This window comes from Cebidichthys violaceus, unplaced genomic scaffold (assembly GCF_023349555.1).
Source record: "Cebidichthys violaceus isolate CVI_PGR_0920_01 unplaced genomic scaffold, fCebVio1.0.p SCAF_8, whole genome shotgun sequence".
NCBI lineage: Eukaryota > Metazoa > Chordata > Actinopteri > Perciformes > Stichaeidae > Cebidichthys > Cebidichthys violaceus.
Genome location: NW_027176964.1, coordinates 13,012,425 through 13,031,020, shown reverse-complemented (window position 1 = coordinate 13,031,020; position 18,596 = coordinate 13,012,425). Strand labels below are relative to the sequence as shown.

At 42.7% G+C, this 18,596-nt stretch overlaps 1 protein-coding gene across 9 annotated transcripts in view; it reads right to left on the bottom strand.

Annotated features, from left to right (window-relative positions):
• Positions 1-18,596, bottom strand: part of LOC137892562 (receptor-type tyrosine-protein phosphatase mu-like) — a 148,693-nt gene that overhangs the window by 17,268 nt on the left and 112,829 nt on the right. For 5 of the 9 annotated variants that reach the window (XM_068737806.1, XM_068737811.1, XM_068737808.1 and 2 more), the window contains 6 exons: positions 18,196-18,222; positions 16,365-16,376; positions 14,966-15,159; positions 10,582-10,669; positions 9,535-9,611; positions 4,939-4,975 (listed from right to left, as the gene is read on the bottom strand). In XM_068737806.1, the coding sequence (XP_068593907.1) occupies positions 4,939-4,975; positions 9,535-9,611; positions 10,582-10,669; positions 14,966-15,159; positions 16,365-16,376; positions 18,196-18,222 (435 nt within the window). The remainder of the gene's footprint in view (positions 1-4,938; positions 4,976-9,534; positions 9,612-10,581; positions 10,670-14,965; positions 15,160-16,364; positions 16,377-18,195; positions 18,223-18,596) is intronic. The other 4 variants (XM_068737809.1, XM_068737814.1, XM_068737813.1 and 1 more) reach the window with 2 other exon arrangements.

Sequence of the window (18,596 nt, the reverse complement as noted above, 5' to 3'; positions counted from 1 at the left end):
TATAAAGCGTTCTTCTTTATCTGTGTATCTCTCTCTCTCTCCATTATTCTCACGATTCTTATCAGTAAAATCTTGCTTAATTCAATGCATTACTCATTTCTACTTCAAACACACAAATTGTATGTTTTATTCACTTCACTGAGTTTATGTATATGCCGTGGCGACATGGTTTTTGATCATAACTCCATGCAACAGCACATCCCTCTCTGTCTTCACAGGCAGACAGAGAAGCAGATCAACTTGCACACAATATACTGTACACAGGGGATTTGGAGGTATTACAGCACTACAGCAACAATGCAGTTTATAGAGCATTTTCCCTCCATTTCACTCCTCGCATCGAGCATTGAACAACATGTCAAACCAAATTTATTTATAGTGCTTCCTACAACAGATTTATAGCAAAGTGCTTACTCTACAGCAGAGGGCTTATATAAAATGAAAACAAGAGACTAGAAATAAATCACACAATTGAAGATGAGGCTAAGGCCTATCTGCGTGCATGCATTTGTGTGTGTGTGTGTGTGTGTGTGTGTGTGGCAAAGCTCAAAGTAATTACCACTACACCTCATCTATTCAACACCAACCTTTCCACTGAACCAGACCCTAACGTGTCTGGTGAACATCAAAATAAATGAGCAGCGAACCATTGAATGCCTCCAATATTTAAAACTTCACTGAGCAATAATTGTGGATTGATAGGATTTTAATTATTATTCTGGTTAATTAAAATTATTAATATTAGTTTTAATCAAGCACTAAGTGAAAAAAAAAAGACTTCTGACAAATTAATTAGTGAATGCAAATCTCTGCAGTTGTGCATTCTCCTGCGTTGGCCCAAATTACCTGGAGACATGACAAATTATGCAGACATACAGAGACAGAGTCGAAGACATGGCACAGAGACAAACTATTACAGTTTGTCTTCCTGGTCATCTACGTGGTAAATAAATTCAATAACCTTTAAGCCCTTGAAACCTGTTAGAAAACAGGTGGAGGCATACGAGAAAAAGTCGGGATGAATAATCTCCCGCTTGTCATCCCCTCATTTGCTGTCTGTATCTCTATACAATCAAACTAAGGCAATATGCCCCCATAAATAAATAAAGAAAGGTTTTATTACATATAAACCATATGTAATTGTTTGATGACTTACAAGAGAAGCTATTAGACACCAGTTGCAGCAGCTCTAGCATCCTTTTCTATTATTATTCTATTATTGTGAGTTTGTGGCCCTTATCGGCTTACATTTTCTGCAACAACCTACGTTCCTTCAGGGCATCAACAAAGTGGCATCATCATTTTAATGACTTGATTGATCAAGCCATGTTTGATTTGCTCTCTGCGGCACCTAAACGGTTCTTCACCGTCTCTCCTCCGACTGTACTCAAGCACAGCCTCATGTGACAGAGTTTAAATCAATTACATTTTTCACAAACTGAGTAAAATGAAATTTATGAGACTTTCTGCTGAAAAAAAAAGAGATAAATGATTTTAAATGAACCATCATCTCCCCACCATGTCTCTGCTGCCTGCCTGTGTCAACCTTTTGGAAAACAAGAACATTTTGCAGAGTATAATAGCTGCATTTTTTGTAAAATTGAGAATTGAACTTCTGCTTACTTATTTCCATCCCAATTGGATAGCTAGAAATTTGGAACAAATCTCCTCAATATCTTCCATTTGTATTCCCACGTCCTCTGCCACGCACAAAGTGGTTCGTCTCGATTGTAACTGTAGGACCTCAATCTCCAATTCCAGTCACTTCCAGTCTCTCCAATAACTACCCAACCTGATTGAGCCACCCACTCTGCTGCCTCCTACACTGGTCCCCGAGGGAGGATACACACTGCTGAGAAGTTTGGGAGAGGGAGACTGAGAAGCAGGACAGCTGGTGTGTAGGACTTCAGTAACACAATAACACTTGGCATTATATGGTAAATCATCCAATGAGAGGCTCCTGCCAAGCTTCAGCCAGCCAATTTATGTTTCGTATAGACGAAGAGACGGGGAATAGGTGAGGAGAAGACGCTGATGGTGACAGTCGTAAGGAAATGAATACGGCTCTTGATAATTCGGTGTAGAACAAACAGATCTCAAACAGCTTTCACGTGGAAGTAGTGGAGAGATTCAAGAAAATGAATAGAAAAATGGTGAGAAAACATTGGACGTTGGTTCAAACTCCTGATGAGGGCGGATGGTTGGGTGAATGTGTGACTTTGACATGGGAGATGTACAGATGTACTGATTTTAAAGATGCATCAAACAAACAAAAGTGAGTCACTGACGGGAAAGCTTGCACTCTTTAAGGTTTTAGCCACAGGTTAGAAGAGAAATTGTTTTGAGAGCTCCCCACTCTTGAGAGAAGTTGGGAGGAGGCACTTCACAGAGGAAGAACACCAGCACTTCCAGCTGTCAGAGAGCTAATACTGCTGCTGCTGCTGCTGCAGCAGCCGATGCTGCGTTTTGGGACTAGGTTTGTTCCTCCTCAGAAACGAGAAGTGTGACAGCTGCAGAAGTCCCCCAGCCAGGTATGCCGCAAAACTCCCGATCAACGTGCGCGCATACATACACACAGACAAACACGCGTTCCCCTCTTGCCCATTAATATTACATGCTGCAGACTTCGGCATAATGTACACTCACTTATCACTGATTTGCTCTCTCTCTCTCTCTTTCTTTCTACCCCCCCCCCGTTGGGCTTTGAGATGTTAACCTGTAAATAATAAAACTTTTGCGCTGCTGGTGACATTCGGTGCTTGTGAAGGTGGGTAGGGAGGAGCAGAGGAGACCAGAGGGGAAAAGTTTGATGAAATTGAACCCTTTCCTGCGTCATGAATATTTTCCACATCACCAGCAGGAAGCGGGGACTTATCAGAGCCGTTTGCACCCCGGCTTCAGTGCAATTCACAGTCTCGACCGGGAGGAAGCTCACGTCTGATCGGTATTTAAACGACCCGCGGGTCATAAAAATGGACAGAAGCAGGGCTGGGAAGGGTCGAGCCGCGCGCACCCGCTCAATCTGCTAAGTAGGTGCGCTGCAGTTGGCGTCTGTGAATTTCTGAGAGTCAGTTGCTGTATTGCTGCAGCAAAAAATCCCCTGGATAAGAGAATGACCTACATAATGAGGAGCGGAGCTTGGGTGATGAGGCTTTTATGGAATGACAGCTGTTCTACCTGCAGTTGTCACCTTGACAGAGCAAAGGGACTCATCAATAAACCCCCCAACTAATGAGTGTCATTGTACTTTATAGCATAAGAGAACAGGGACAACGTTATCCCACAAGGCTGCCATATTAAGCACATCCTCAACCACCCCCACAACCAATTTATGACAACGATTTTTTAGCTTATCCAGCACTATTGCGGGTATCATCATTTTTTTTTCCGAGCTACCGCTGGTCCCGGTGGACTTGAGTGGAAGTGTCACTCACTGAAAAACTTTACTGGGGGAGAGACTCATTTTTCAGCAACTGTGCCAATGCCCAGGTGCTCTTTTCAGGTGCTACAGTATGCAGTTTGTCTGAGTGAGAGAGACACGTCTGTGTCTGGCTTTCCTATCATCTCGGGCTGCTCTTTGCCTCAGTGTCAGCAGACTGAGCCTTCCTTCCTGTCAGTCTGCCGGAGCTGATGATGAATTATAAAAGGGCCTGCTCTCCCAGAGAATACAGATGTTTCTCCACACACACACGCACATACACGCACCTCCCCTCTTTTGTACTGGATGGCTCTACACAGTGCTTGCGATACTGTTGTTGGAAAATGAGGACTTATTATGCAAGCTCAATGAGAAAACAGGGGCTAATTAATTTGAATGGAAATACGTTTGGCTTCTCAAGCTTTTCATCTTAGAGAGGGCTTCTTCGACTGTTGATCCCCATATGCATATTTTTAAATGATATATGGAATGCTTTTAATGACTACAGGACAATTACAGAAGTCATAATAATCCAGCTGAAACCTTTTCAGAAGCCAACGCGCCCGTTAAAGTGGCTTGTTTTCGTAAACTGAAGCCCCGCAGCAGAGTTGGCGCTTGATGGGCGGCTTCGTTTTGAGTGTTTAATTCAGTGGTCAGTATAAATAGCAGGCGCTTTGCATACAGGCGGCCGTACAAACCGAGTGGCCACTGCCTGATTGGTATGCCGTCTCTTTCCGAAGTAAGAGCAAACAGAGGGTTGTTTTAATTGAGACACTGAGGGAGAGAGGCAATGCACTAATAAACAGGTAATTATGCAACTCCCAGCTCCGCCAAAGCAGATTGTGAATCCATTAAGGCCTCTTCGCAAAACCGCCTCTTCTTTTTTTTTCTTCCCTCCACTGTTTTTTTTTTGTTTTTGTTTTTTTTCCTCTCCAAAGTGGTACGCAAAATCCCCATGCACGCAGCTCTGTTGTGTGGGAGTGACGCTCTTGATGCAAAATTCATAACAATTAACCATCAATCAGACTTAACCTCTGGGGTCACGGTAAGTGCTCCTCGCCCTGCGAATCTGCCGGCCAGATTAACACAGTGACAAAATGTGCCTGTACATGTCAGCTAATCCATTTATTTATTCAGCTCTCTCTCACACTGCCTGATTAATGGCTCCCACACCACCGATGGAAGGAAAGAGGGAAGAGACAGAGAGAGAAAGCGTGCCGTTCTGCTTGCTCAGAGGTCCGTAAGTGTGTGTCGGCATGTGTGTGTGTGTGTGTGTGTGTGTGTGTGTGTGTGTGTGTGTGCACTGAGCAGTACCAGATTCCCCGAACACACACTTGACTGAGCATCAAAGAGGAGTTTGCAAGAGCGTATGTAAACAACTATGGGGATGTTCAGAGAGATATTCCTGAACACCTGCACACATTCATCCCCCCCAAACAAACAAGACAGCCTTAAATTCTCACCGCCCACACATTCCAACCCAGAGTGCCTCGCAATTTTTTAGAAAGTTTTATTCTTACCTTGAGTGGCGATGTAGTGATTTGGCCTGTGGTAGCCCTGAAAACAGACAAAAAGTGGGAGAAGAGTCACTTTTCTTTCTTTCTACTTGTAGAAGACCAGCTGTCATGAAGCCATCTCTCTCAGAAAACACACTGTCTTTGATATGCAGGTTGACATTTGCATGCAAACTCAAGTTTATTCCTACCACACAAACAGCACACTTTACATACACCACTGATCAGAACAGATGTATACTGTATGGAATCCCAGTTAACAGTTTTAGATGTCCCGTTTCTGTAGCAAAAAGAAAATGACTTCACTGCTTGCTCCACCTTTAGAGGAATCGTTTAAAAAAATGTGTATGCCGCTTTCAAGAAACACCGTGTACAGTCTGCCGTACACCCATTCACTCCTCTGGTTCAATATCTGAGTGAGTGGGGTAAATGCATGACTGAGAGCTAGTGATGGATGCTGCTCTGGATACAAGATGCATAAACACCCTCCATCACAAATTATGTATGCAGCACACCTCTGGAGTAAGCAGCCAAAGTGTTGATAATCCCCAAGATACAACTAACAGCACTGATCTTCACAATAGGCCCCTGGTCTCACGGATTACTCTAATCCCTTCAAGTTTTATTTGTCCAATTCCTTGTCTTCTCTCCAGAGATATGAGGCAGGAAACAAAACATTAGGACTTAAAGGCTCTTCCCCAGCCCTGCCTCCTCTTGATTGTCCCCCCCCCCCCCCCCCCCCCCCTTCCACCCACCCCTGCTGCTCTGCTTATCTCACTCATATTCAATTTAACTTGGACTGTGATTAACGCTCCTCCAATGAAGGGAGAAAGACACAAAGGATATTTTCCTCACTCTCTCTCTCATCCACAGGGCTCTTTCAGCTCATTCAACTGTCCTCCATTTTTAATGACTTCTTTATCTCTGGACTGAGGAGGAGATTTGTTTGTGCTTTCATGTAAGTTCTGTCAAGTAAAGTGGAGGCCCAGTACGCCGTCGGATTAGAGGGGGAGAGACAGGAAGAAAGAAGGGCCCTGGCAGTGACTGTCAGGTGAGTAGAGCTTACTATAATTGGACTTGCGGCTTTTTTAGAAGCATGTTACATTAGGTACATACGAGTGTTTCTTCATGATCAACACAAAGAGATAAACACAGAAATGTCCATGTTGAAATTATTAATTGAACAAGCTTTGTTTCCAGGGATGTGTAAATTACTAAAGGAGAATTAAATATGTGTTATGCTCTTTGTATTTTGCTGCATTGCTCGTAACAATGATTACATTTCCATTCATTTTTTCCCCAGTAAAAGTAGCCTGTAGGATGTCTAAAATATGCAGCATGAAATGTTTTTGCTTGAGGGCATGACTTTTTCTTTCAGCCTGAATATCATTAGAGAGTCCACTTTTGCAAATCTGGGGTACCAACCCCATCACCTACAGTACAAAATGCATCTTCCTTTGCCAAATACAATCTGGTAAAATATAACAAGAGTAAATGCTGCCTCTGCTATGTTCAAGCGTAACATCTTTATGCTATACATAAGTCATATGGGAGAGCAAGGCTGGGTATCTAAAAGGGCTACGTGAGAAACTGCCCTGACCCCCTCGACCCTAAGGGGCAGTGTACGCCCCAGATATATTGTGCGTCAGCATGCTTTGTGGTAATTTATTACAATTTTGTTGTTATGCACAACTAATGCATTTACGTGACAAATTAGTCAACGTCCACTTCTAATTTCTGTGTTTTTACTTTAATTTTACTGTGTTTTTTGGACCCATTCGTCCACCCCCATCACCTCCATATGCAGACTTTGTTACTTTGCATACTATGTGGATAACACATAATGATAACGATAATGTCACACTCTTTTTGACAAGTCAGTCTTCCTTTTTGTGTCGGCAGTTGTTGGCAATGCTGGAATAGCAACCTTTCATGCAGGATATTCTGCCGGTGAATCACGCTACCACCTCTGATGGGACATGCATGCACATCTGCATTTGTCGAACAGCCAATAGGAACATCCTATGTCTGAAATGATCTGTGATTGGCTAAAGTCTCCCGTCATTGGCTAGAATTTCTGCCAATGATGGCAAAAATATACTGCCTACCCCAGCTATATGGGGGGGAACTGCTGTTGTAGACGGCTCTGTGTTTACACCGAGCGTATTTATATCCACATTGATCCTGCTTCAGTTGTCAGGAGTAGCTGTTGCAGTGAAAACCGAATAAAATGTGTTGATGGTGAACATTTTGCAGATACATTCAGTTATAAAACGGTTTGCCGTTATGTTCAGTGAAAATGAAACTGGAAAGATGTTTCATCACTGCATTATTTCAGTAAACTCTACACAACCCCAGCGAACCTGTGTTTGCCCTATGTGCACACAAACACGACTCTGCAGACAAAAGGCTATAACAATATTTTCCTGCCTCCTAGATGCTTATGAAAAATACTCAATCAGCTGCAGAAAAAAAGACCCCACTAGCTCTGCTTACTCGTACATGACTTGAAATAATCGGCAGTATAATAGAGCACAATAACAAACACTGTGGGAAATGTTCTACACATAAGAGTTTATAGGGCAGGACAAGCTTCTAGATGGGTTAAAAAGCTTTCTGAAGAGCAAAAACATCATTACCCATCTGCCTGCATTTCTACTAAGTACTTTTTCAATGAAACTGGCAGTGCAGTGGAAATCCTTTTCAATCAGAGCCCTCTTTAATATGCGTGTATTCTTATCTTATAATGGGGCCCTCTCTATTGTGAGAGTCTTCTCCGCAGCGCCCCTTTCGCACCATAATGGGCCATAAACTGAATAGTGGGAAAGGTAAATAATTTAAGCCCCCTGCATTTGCCTTGGCACACCTTGCATTATGAATTTATGTTTGAAGGCGTAACAAGAGATTACAAATTACCACATTAGAGGGGCGGGGGAAGAGAAGATGGGAGACGGAGTGAGAGTTCTCTCCTGAGCAGAAAACCACTTAGAGAGTCAGGTACATCACCAGGCCATTACACATGAAGCGGAAGCATCTGCCTCAAAGAGACCAGTGAGCTGCTGTGATTGGTCACATCCTGCTATTAACACTGCTATCAACAGCAAATCAGGTCAGATCAGGAGGTTCTGTATTGTATTGAGTTAAGTGGGTTGGATCTGTTTTCAACGAAAGGCATGTCTCACGCCACTTTTTAATGACTTTTACTTACTGTAAAGGTATGCTTAGCCACTCGAGTGCATGTAAGTGCTGTGCTGCAAGTACTCTCCCGTGGTAAGACTTCTAACAAAACCTCTGTAGATAGCTACTGCGTCTGCTTCGATTCACTAGTCTGTGCGTGAAGGTTTTTCAGTGTCTAATGGTAGAGAAGAAGGCAGGCACTTCATGTGGCTGTGAAGCAAAGTGAGGCTGCAATTTCTCAAGGCAGCCACCAGAAAATGGCAACACCGGTTGCTTGTTCAATTGTTTAAAGTGACCGGACGTTAACAATGAAGATGTCAATTAATGACCACTTGCATCAGCAAAGGCTGCAGTTACACTTGAGCAAGAAAACATCTTAGGGAGGAGATCGATGTGGATGGTTAGTGTACTCAGACTTTGACACTGGAAAATGTAAAGGTGCAAAACTAAGATTTTCATGTCTTTTTTTCTATATAAAGCACATCTAAGTGCTAAGGTGAATATATACGGTTAAAGTATCAAAATGCTCAATCCACAGAGATATGCACACAAGCCCATGTACATGTATAAAGCATGTCACCATGTTCTAGTAGAAACCCAAAATGCAAGTATAAACCTGAAAATGAGCATATGTCTCCTTGCCCACGATCCACAAAACTTAACCAAATAGTTGTCCCAACTTAACCAAACCTACTATAGAGTCTATAGAGGTAGCATATCAGCAAATGTTCACATGAATCATTTTTGTGACAGTAATATTGTCAAAGACAAATTACCTCATTTAGGAATAGAAATTGTTGAATATTCCACTTAATGGATATAAGTTGACAAAATTATGTCCAGCAGAGTAGTTATAGATGCCACATGGATAGTTTGGACTTATTTTAGTCACATTTCTGGATATGCAATTCAATTTGTGACGTTAAAAGCACCATATTGGGCTCTCTTTGTGCATCTTGTTTTCCTTTTTCACTTTTATCCATCTCCATAACTTTGCTTATTAATCATCCATGGACTTTCTCCTCCTTTTCTTCTCAGTTTTGGTTTTCACAACGTGTTCATGCTGTTGTTCAAAGCAAAGTCCAAAACTATAACCTCAGCATCCCCTGTGTGCTGGTTTGCCTTTTTTCTCTCCCAGCGCTGTCAGCCTCTGATCTTCATTCCTCTTAATATATCCAACGAATAGAGTGATACAGCAGCCCTCTAAAGTTGAATATAAAGGCAGTGTGTGTGTGTGTGTGTGTGTGTGTGTGTGTGTGTGTGAGACTGTTTCTGTCTGTATGTGTGTGCGTATGTGATGGGCAGGCAGTAGGGGCTGCTTTGTCCCTCAGGCCCCCTGCAACGGCGGCACCAGCGCCCTCTCTCTCCCCGAGAGGAAGCGCAGTGACCTTTGCGTTGGTGGCACTGGCTGGTGTGTGTACTTACATCAACGTAATTTGCATTAATGTAATCGGAGCTCTGTTCCCCCTCCAGGGCCTGCAGCCTGACACGGGAGTGATCATCTGGAAGAGAGGCAGAGAGGAAGAAACCAGCATTGAATTAATCATATTAACGAGGGCACCAGGAGAAGAGAAGCGCGAGAGGGACAAAGAGACGGATAGTAAAAGAGAGGAACAGGAAGTGATGATGGAGGAGCGACTAGACTGGCATCATGCTGTGGCACAAATGAAAACAGAGTGGTGGAAATGCAACATGGCTAATGTCATGTGACATGTGCCTGAACGGCAAACACAATGATGCTGCTGTCAGTTTAAAACCCTGATGATATGAAATTAGGAGAAAAAGTGTAATTCAAATAATTCTTTTGGAACTCATTAATTTTAGCTATTTGAAACTTGCTCAATGGAAAACCTTCAATTAACGGTTAATAAGGTCAGCAGTGAGAACATCACGCAGACACTATAATACAATTATTTTGAATAAGAACATGCATTTATGGTCAGACACGTCAATGAAATGAAACAAGGCAGCCTTGTCTCCAGACTTTGTTCATTTTCAAAGAAATATAATTTGTTGTAATTGTATCTTCCGTACATTATTTGCAGTCCGAAGTTAAGAAATGTAACTGTAATGTAAAGTTTTTTTATTCAAGTTTTTTTTCCCGTGAAAGCATTGATTAAAGAAGGCGAAAATTAACTGTCCAATCAGCGCTAATTAGCAAATGTTCTCAAGTTTGGAAAGGCAATATGAACAAATTGTGAAATCAAATTCATACATTTCTATAAACTTTGCAGAGGCATGTTATATGCCATTATGCTGCATGGCTTATTTCTCATAACTGAAAAGACACTGCAGGAAGATGAATATAAAAGTAGATTGGAAAGGTCAAAGCTGCTCTCGTTGGCTGATAATAAAACTCTGTTTGAGCAGCTTATAGTTATCCAGAGTCACAAGCCTGGCCAATAAATCAGCCAGAAGAATGGGAACGGCACACAAAAATTCATGAGCGCTCAGGAGGTGCTTTGTACACACATGCAATAATATTCCCATATCGGTTCTTCATGCGGTTCTCATCCTTCTTGGCAGAGTCCCATGGCGCAGACTGTCCTTCAAAAAAGCTCTGAAAAGACAGAAAACAGAGAACAGAGAGGGGGGAGATGAAATATGGTGTCATGTGTGAGCACTCTAAATGATAACCAGGCTAAAGAACACACTCTTCCTCTTTCAGCTCCACAAAAAAAAAAACTGAAAGGGAACATTGGCAACAGAAAGGAAGACACGGGGAGAGATATATTCACATCATTATTAGACATGAAACACTGAGAGGGTGGTGGATCCTGGGGAGCGGTGTCAAACAGCTAGCGCCATTAGGGCAGAAGCGGCGGGTGTCACGCTCAAACCTCTCCCCCTGCGCCGCTCTGCCGGGCGGAGCCACCGCAGCGGCTGTCTGTCTGTCTGTCTGCCTCTTCTGAAGGACTCAATCAGTGCGTCGCGGGGAAAAATAAAGCCAGCTCATCGTCTGCAGATCAAAACTGCGCCGCTCAGATTACCCTCATGAAATATTTATCATCTCTCGCTGGGGAGATTTCCATTCTGATGGCACACCAGGCACAATTAAGCCAAATTATGAAAATACATCTCCACTGCCAGTCCACCGCTGTTCGGCAGGGGTGGGTGGGGCTGGCTCCAAGCAGACTAGCCTGGACAAAAACATGTTATTGTTCTGGCTTTAAAATAGGCGGCTAATGCACATTTAAAAAGTCGGCTAATACATTAGAATGCAGACTATCTGAAAGTAAAGATTCGGAAGCATTTATGGGAGGTTAAACAGATTGTTTGGAGAGCTTCTTTTAGTGTGCCTAGTCAGTCTGAGAGAGAGCAATGGGGCATTGTCTTCAATCATCAGTGTTCCAGGACTTGATAGTTTCATTCATCTCAGTGCTATACGGCAGGCAGCAGGCCGTTTGTCTTGCAAATAAAGGCCTTTCAGATACCATACAAGGACACATTCCTATATTAAGTCCAGAGGATTAGTGATTTCACTGAGAAACAGCTTTAATATGCTAAAAATATGTCCCATCCTTCCAGTGAAGATGGAAGCATGTCTCAGAGACGGATTATTTAGGCCTCTCCTCCTGTGGCAGTATGTCTTGAGTAAGCGCGTGGGCCAATGTCGTTCTCTCTGTCACTCTGAAGGATACAGGTCTAACATCAAGCATCTGAAGACAAATCATCTTCGAGCCGAAAGGCGCTATCTGCCAACTTTATAATAGTTCTCACCTAAACTGAGTGACCCTGCCTGTCTCCGATGTTATTGTCTCATTCCTCAGGCTGTTTAGAGCCTGAATTCATAAAAAAATAAATTATGGTGATAAAGTAGTGAAGTGTCCCATGAGGTAGAGATTATATGAAAGCTTTCAATTAAAAGGCTATATACCCAGACTGGGAATACTGGCTGCCTAAAATTCTTTAGACAGTGATTGAAACTGCAGGCTCCACCTGTAAAAAAATATTTTGTAGTAAAGGTTGGTGTTGTACTTCATTTTAGTGCATCTGCTGGTAGTTTTTCATCATCCTCAAATTATTCCCATTGGCCCAGATCCAAATTGGTATGTTTTTAATTACAGGCTACCTGCTGTACTCCCGTCCCAGCACTGCTCGGACCGTGAGCACTTAAAGTGAGTGAAAAGCACAATACTTTCTCTGCAAAACAATCCCTATGGGAACACCTACATACAGTATAGCGACAACAGAGCACTTGACATAGAATACACACGATGACAAAGCAAAAAATGTAATAGAAAAGGATAGTAACAGAAATAAGCAGAATTGTTTTGTGAGTTGCTTCTGAATTCATCATTCACTGTGTGAGAAAAGGAGACTCATTCAAACTGACTAGTGTTCATTTGTGGTTGGAGCCTATAGGATTGCAGGATGCAACACATTCCCATAAAACAAGCTGATAACAAGTGAAACACATTGACAACATAACATTTATAAAGCAGATGAAACCTCTTTTCTGCTTGCGGTTCGCTAACTCAAACATGTGCGTCAACGTGCAGAAGAGTTTGGACATGCAAATACTTTGTTATAGATTCTATCAAAGATGGCTTTATAAAGCTTTTGCAAAATATACAACATAAAGTGTGAAACGTGCAGTGTCCCTTTTTTATGGTGTTTTCCAATTACCAGTCAATCATCTGTTTGGTCCAAATTGTAAATTAACTTTGGGATTTGGTGGGTTCGGCTATGTGATAATAAAACACTAATGAATTTGTATACCCACACCTAAATTTGTAATTAACTACTACAATGTCTGTAATTGCTGGTGGGAGTTATGTTCTCTTCCAAAATATTACATTTTACATTTTACATTTCATTATTGTTGCTGGCGTTATTCTTGCATATCATGGTACTGGAGTGGTATGCTTTTGAAAAGCTTTATAAAGAATATTAGAATTAAGTTATGGAGCATTTATAGATCTAAGAGATTCTGATCATGGAAAAAACATTTGACAATGCCATTGTAAAGAATTGACATTACAAAAACACAAAAAGTTACTATCTTACACAATGTATCATCTGCGGACTATCAAATGTTTTGATAACCTTACATAGCTTCTGTTGGTAAATGCCCTTTTCAGACTAGATCATAAATGCGAGATGATGTAATCCCACAGGGCCTTAAAAATAGCCAACAAGCACCATCCATCAGTCAGGTTTGTGATATCATCTACAAATTTATAAAAACTCACAAATAACCAAAAGTATTGGCTTACCTCGTTTATCTGATCCAAAGTTAACGTACAGAATAACAAGAAGCATGGGTCAGAGAGAGATATAGTACAGTGTAAGTCAACAGGTTTAGAGGTGCACTGGGCTCCAATCTCATCATCAATAATAAACGGTTAAAAAGGGCATTAACCTTAAGACAGATTGATATGAAGAAGACAGCAGCGGAACACAACATACAAATGAATCGCTCTAGCCAAGTGAGAATGAGCTCCATTACACACTTTAAGCATCCCACAGGCCTTTTTTGTTTGCAACAGGCTGAGGACAGCTAGATGACAACAGGGTAAGGGGACGGGGTCCAATCATTCGTTGTGGCGTTGCTTCCTTTTGATTGACTGTTATGCATCCATGCGATGCCGGCCACGTGAACCCAAAACCCCTTTATCCATAATGGATAAGGCCCGGAGGGCAGCCCATAGCACTCCAGCCCATCAATGATCTGATGCTGCAGGTAGCAATGGGAGGCTGCATTATTTAATTCTGCAGTCATGAGGGGGAAGTGGGGAGTTAATTACTAATAAATCTGGCCCGCACATAGTAAGAACCAAGCATCGAGTGAGATGAGGTGAGGGAGAGGAAAGCATGGAAAGGAAGAGGAGTAAATAATAAAATGACTGAAGAAGAGATGAAGCAAAAGACAGGTAAAGGGAATACATTCACTGGGTGAAGAAAAAGACGTGATGAAAGTAAAATAAAAAGAGAAGGTGAGATGGGAGAAGGCAATAAAGAGAAACAGAAGATGAAAGAATAAAAAAAGTGGAAATACTATCAGTGAGAAGGGTCAGTGTGATGTCAGATAGAAAGACGGGAGTGATATAGATGAGATATTTCAAAAGGCGGATGTTAAAAGTATAGCTTGAAGCCAGTCTGTTACAGCATGGCATCAGGGTGAGATGAGGCTGGCTGGTGTGGTGCTGAGGGATGGCGAGGAGGCTGGACTGCCGCCAAGCCCTGCCAGCCTCCTGCGCTAATGAGAGGAAATGAGAGTGATGCTCATCTGGGGCAAGATCTTTTGTTTTGGTGTCAGATTAGGAACGCTGTAGTGTGACAACAGTCTTAAGAGAGCAGCAGGCGGACCTGATTCAAATGAAGGAGGGGACATGGCTAACACATAGCTGTTCCTTTCACTTCTGAGTGTGTGTGTGTGTGTGTGTGTGTGTGTGTGTGTGTGTGTGTGTGTGTTTGTGGGACGGCGGGGGTTGCATTTCACGTTGGCCTACAGCTGAGTCTCTGAGGGGAACTGGGACAGCAGCACACAGTGCACAGCGCTCGCTGCAAACAACAAGGAACAGATGAACAACAAAATGAATCACACCGTAAACACACAGAGACGGGGTACATTAACAATTTATCATAAAAGTGCATCTGGGGAGAAACAAAACAGTTCTGCTGCGCGGTGCAAAACAGAGACAGACAGACAGACAGACAGACAGACAGAAAGAGAGAGACAGGGACATGAGAGACACGGGACCTTAACACCATGACGCAGATGAAGCCTCGGATTAGACTGATAAACATTTCCACTAAAGAATCTCCGTGGAGAAGCTACAAGTCTATCAACAGGCTTTATTTGTGTTTGCAACCTTTATGGCCGGGGGATGACGGCCGGGTTACGTCCTACCTCGTACTCCTCCTTGAAGCCGTAGCCCTCGGCGCACTTCATCTGGGTGATGTGCTGGAGGAGGTCTGCCACGCGGATCGCCGGGTGCAGCTGACCCGTCTGGTACGGCACGTCGACCGGCTCCCGCTTCCTCAGCGAGTGAGTGTGTGACTGCACCAGGCTGCTGGTGTCGCTGCCCATGTTCTGGCTCTCATCTGTGGGACACAAAAACAGGGACAGGCCAGAGGAGGTCAGGAGAGAGAGAGAGAGGTTGGAGCCAGCATTGCATGATAAATCAGTATGTTATCAGATACATATGGGTGACATAATGCTTGAAGCAGTAAATGGCAGTGGTATTTTACGAGTTAAACGGCACATAAAGCGGCGTTTGGTTGCCTAGGTGTCCCTCTTCTACCATTTCATATCTCAGTTACAATTGTTCCCATTAGCAGATGGCACATTATCTCATTTACTGTTAAGCATTATGTCACCACCCTCCAGATTGACAAACAACTCTCAACTAGTAATCTGTTTGTTATGGATGGTCACAACAACACAACATCATTGAGTAATAGGATGAGTCATGTGGTGGGAAGGTTCAGGTCCATCTGTCTCAGTGTGTGGCTGGAAAAAATGTAATATTACAGGCCTGCTGTCAGACAGCATATAGCCGTTAAAATACGAGGCCTTTTAAAGGATAGCACTTACACTATTAGCATTTAATATGGCTACTGTCAGAATAAAAGGAGTCAGCGGCCCTCAACTGCAAGAAACAGTATAGAGCAGTAGTAAAAATCTGCGTGAAGAGCTGTAAAATGACAAGTTTACTTTTTTTTTGTTTTACTGGTAGTACAGTATGCTGGTTTGGGCTTGCAGCTCATATTGAGAGTCAGAGTCCATTCCAGCTCTTTCATACTGTAATCCAGTCAGTGGCAGACATGAGGCACAGATGCTGTGGGGAGCCAGCGGACGATGGAGGGTGTCCAGAAACATGGAGGAGGAGGATGTGAGTGGGTGCGGTGGGCCACAGTGAGCATGTCGCAGCAGGCACCTTCAGAAGCATCACACAAACACAGCGAGGATTCAACCCCTGCCACCCGTTCGTCCCCCGAAAAATGAAAACAAAAAAATCAAACCTAAAAAAATAAATAATAATAAACAGGAGGGAAGCGGAGATGGAAGGAAAATGCATGGGGTGATGCTGCCATGGGGCACTGTATGTACTTTGACCATGCTAGGCTAATGGTGGCATGGTGGCTTGGTGGCATGGTGTGGAGGGTGGTGAGATGCTAACATGTCCACTGGTCATGCAATACATGTTGTAATGTCCATGTCAGAAGCAGCCTCTCACTTTTGGCTTGCTTTCTGAGTAAACACCACCTCCTTCCCCCAAACCCAGGGCCCACTTGGGAAAACTTACCATTAATGGGCACTTTTTAGATAGCAGATAAATAAGAGGTTACGTATGTAAAGAGAAAGAGAGGAGAAGAGAGAGGAGAGAGGGGATAAGCAACAATACAGCATGAGAACCTGTTACAGTAGAGTGTTTTAGAGCTACGCTATAGGGCAAGATCACATGCCTTCTCAGTCCAAACTGCCTAGGTAGAAAGCCTAGTCAAGGGGGGATGTTGAGTGGATGGATGGGGCAATTTCAACAGTGCAAGACAAAAGTAAAAGAACAAAACAAGGAAGTCATGGATTTCGAGGGAGAAATTAATGGTGAAATACTGGTCGTCTTAAGAAAAAGCTGTAATTGTTCCAAATCTGTGACTTGCATTTTTGATGATGCCGATACTTATTTTTTTTGAGTATTCTGACATTTAGGATTTCTGTCTCTAATTGCTATAATTATATTTGCCAGTGCTAGTAGTGACACCTGCATTTAAACCAAATCTATTTTTTTATTTTTTAAATAGGAGTGTGCGATAAAAATCAAAAACGTTAGCACTCCTCTATGATCTAATCAGTTTTGATCATTAACCTCAACTGATGAGACAATGCTGTGACTGAATGTGTCACAACTGAAAGCATGTAACCTTTTCTGGCTGTGACAATTTCATGTTAATTGTTTCATGCTTCATTAAATGTGGAACTAACACAAGCTGCTGTCATACCAGTGATGATGAAAGACACTGCTTTAAGTTGCAGTCATGTGGAGGGAAAAAAAAAGAGCCCCCCACTGCAAGTTTTGTACTTGTAAAAGCAGTTATGGCGCTTGTGGTGGAGCTGGAGTAGAGTTGCTTATTGCATCTTTCTTTGTGGCCTTGAGTATTAAATTATTACAGTTCTAGTGCCCCACTTAGTAGTTACATTACGTGCTCTTCTGGTATAAAAAAAAGCATTTGCTCGTTTAAGATACTGCACTTTGGGCTGATGCGCATGTTCGACAAAAGCCAGTAATAATTAACAGGAGAACAAAATACTTTTTTATAATTCCATTTTATCACTGAATAGGATGAATAAACACTGGCAAAACCAAAAACAAAAACAAGTAGGTCACTAGCAGTTAGCCAAAGGCATGGGGAGCGACATTAAAAAGAATAATAGAAAAGGTTGTTGTTTTGGAGGGAGGGAGGGGAGTTAAATGCGTAGTGAGGAGAGAGGGGAGGGAAGGGAGGCATTACAGCTAATGCAAGACTTGTTCAGATGTTCAGACCGAACGCATCCCGGTTTTGAGATTTTTGGTGAGGGGGGGCCAAGAAGAGAGCGGTCTCCTTCTCACACTGTTAAATTTCTGTTTGTTTCTTAGTGCAGCTGCTATGTCTTCAGCACACTGTCGCCTTGGCGCTGGGGCAAACTCCCCCCACCGCCCCCCCCACCACCCTCACCGCCCCCCCCTTAGACACTCCTCCACATCCAGTCCACATGTCTGTCCATGCATATGAGAGGTCAAACATGTATGTGACATCACACGCACGACACGCAATGCGGATGGGATGGAGTGAAGCCAGCCTCAGCACAGGAGAGCCCCTCGTTTGACAAGGAGGGAGAGGAAGAGGAGGGGGAGGATGAGGTAGAGGGGGGGGGGGGGGGGAAGCAGCAGGCAGGTATGAAGGTGAGGAAGCCATCTTTAGTAAAAAGAGCCAACCAAACCAAAAATGCGAGAAAAAAAACAAAATCTGTGCTTTTATTTGTCCTCACAGTTAAGTCCTCAAAACAGACATCTTATGAATGTAATGCACTGTAATTTTCTTCAACATAGAAGTAAGAATAAATAATCAACAGCAATGGGAAAAGAAAATGTGTCTCACCTAAGATAGCAGTTGGCACAAAGGGATCTGCTCATAACCCCAACAAGTGCAGAAGTTGGAGGAGGAAAGAGAATTGCAGTAAATAAAAGAAGCCGAGATAAATCCACAAAAAAAAAAACAATAATAAAAAATAACAGTTTGGTTTCTTGCTAAGCAGCATAGCAATGAACATATCATATTTCCCAGAAAAGCTAATTATACACTATGTTTAGTTGAATATAAATCTAGCTGCCCTTTACTCCCTCTAATCAATGAGCTGTGATCTGATTACATAAGACATACAATTATGCATATTATTTGGAGAAATTAAAGTCATGATTGAACAGCTGTATTCTATCTTGGCAAAGTGATATAAAACACTTTTCTGTTAAAACCACAGATGTAGCAGGGTGTAAACCCAT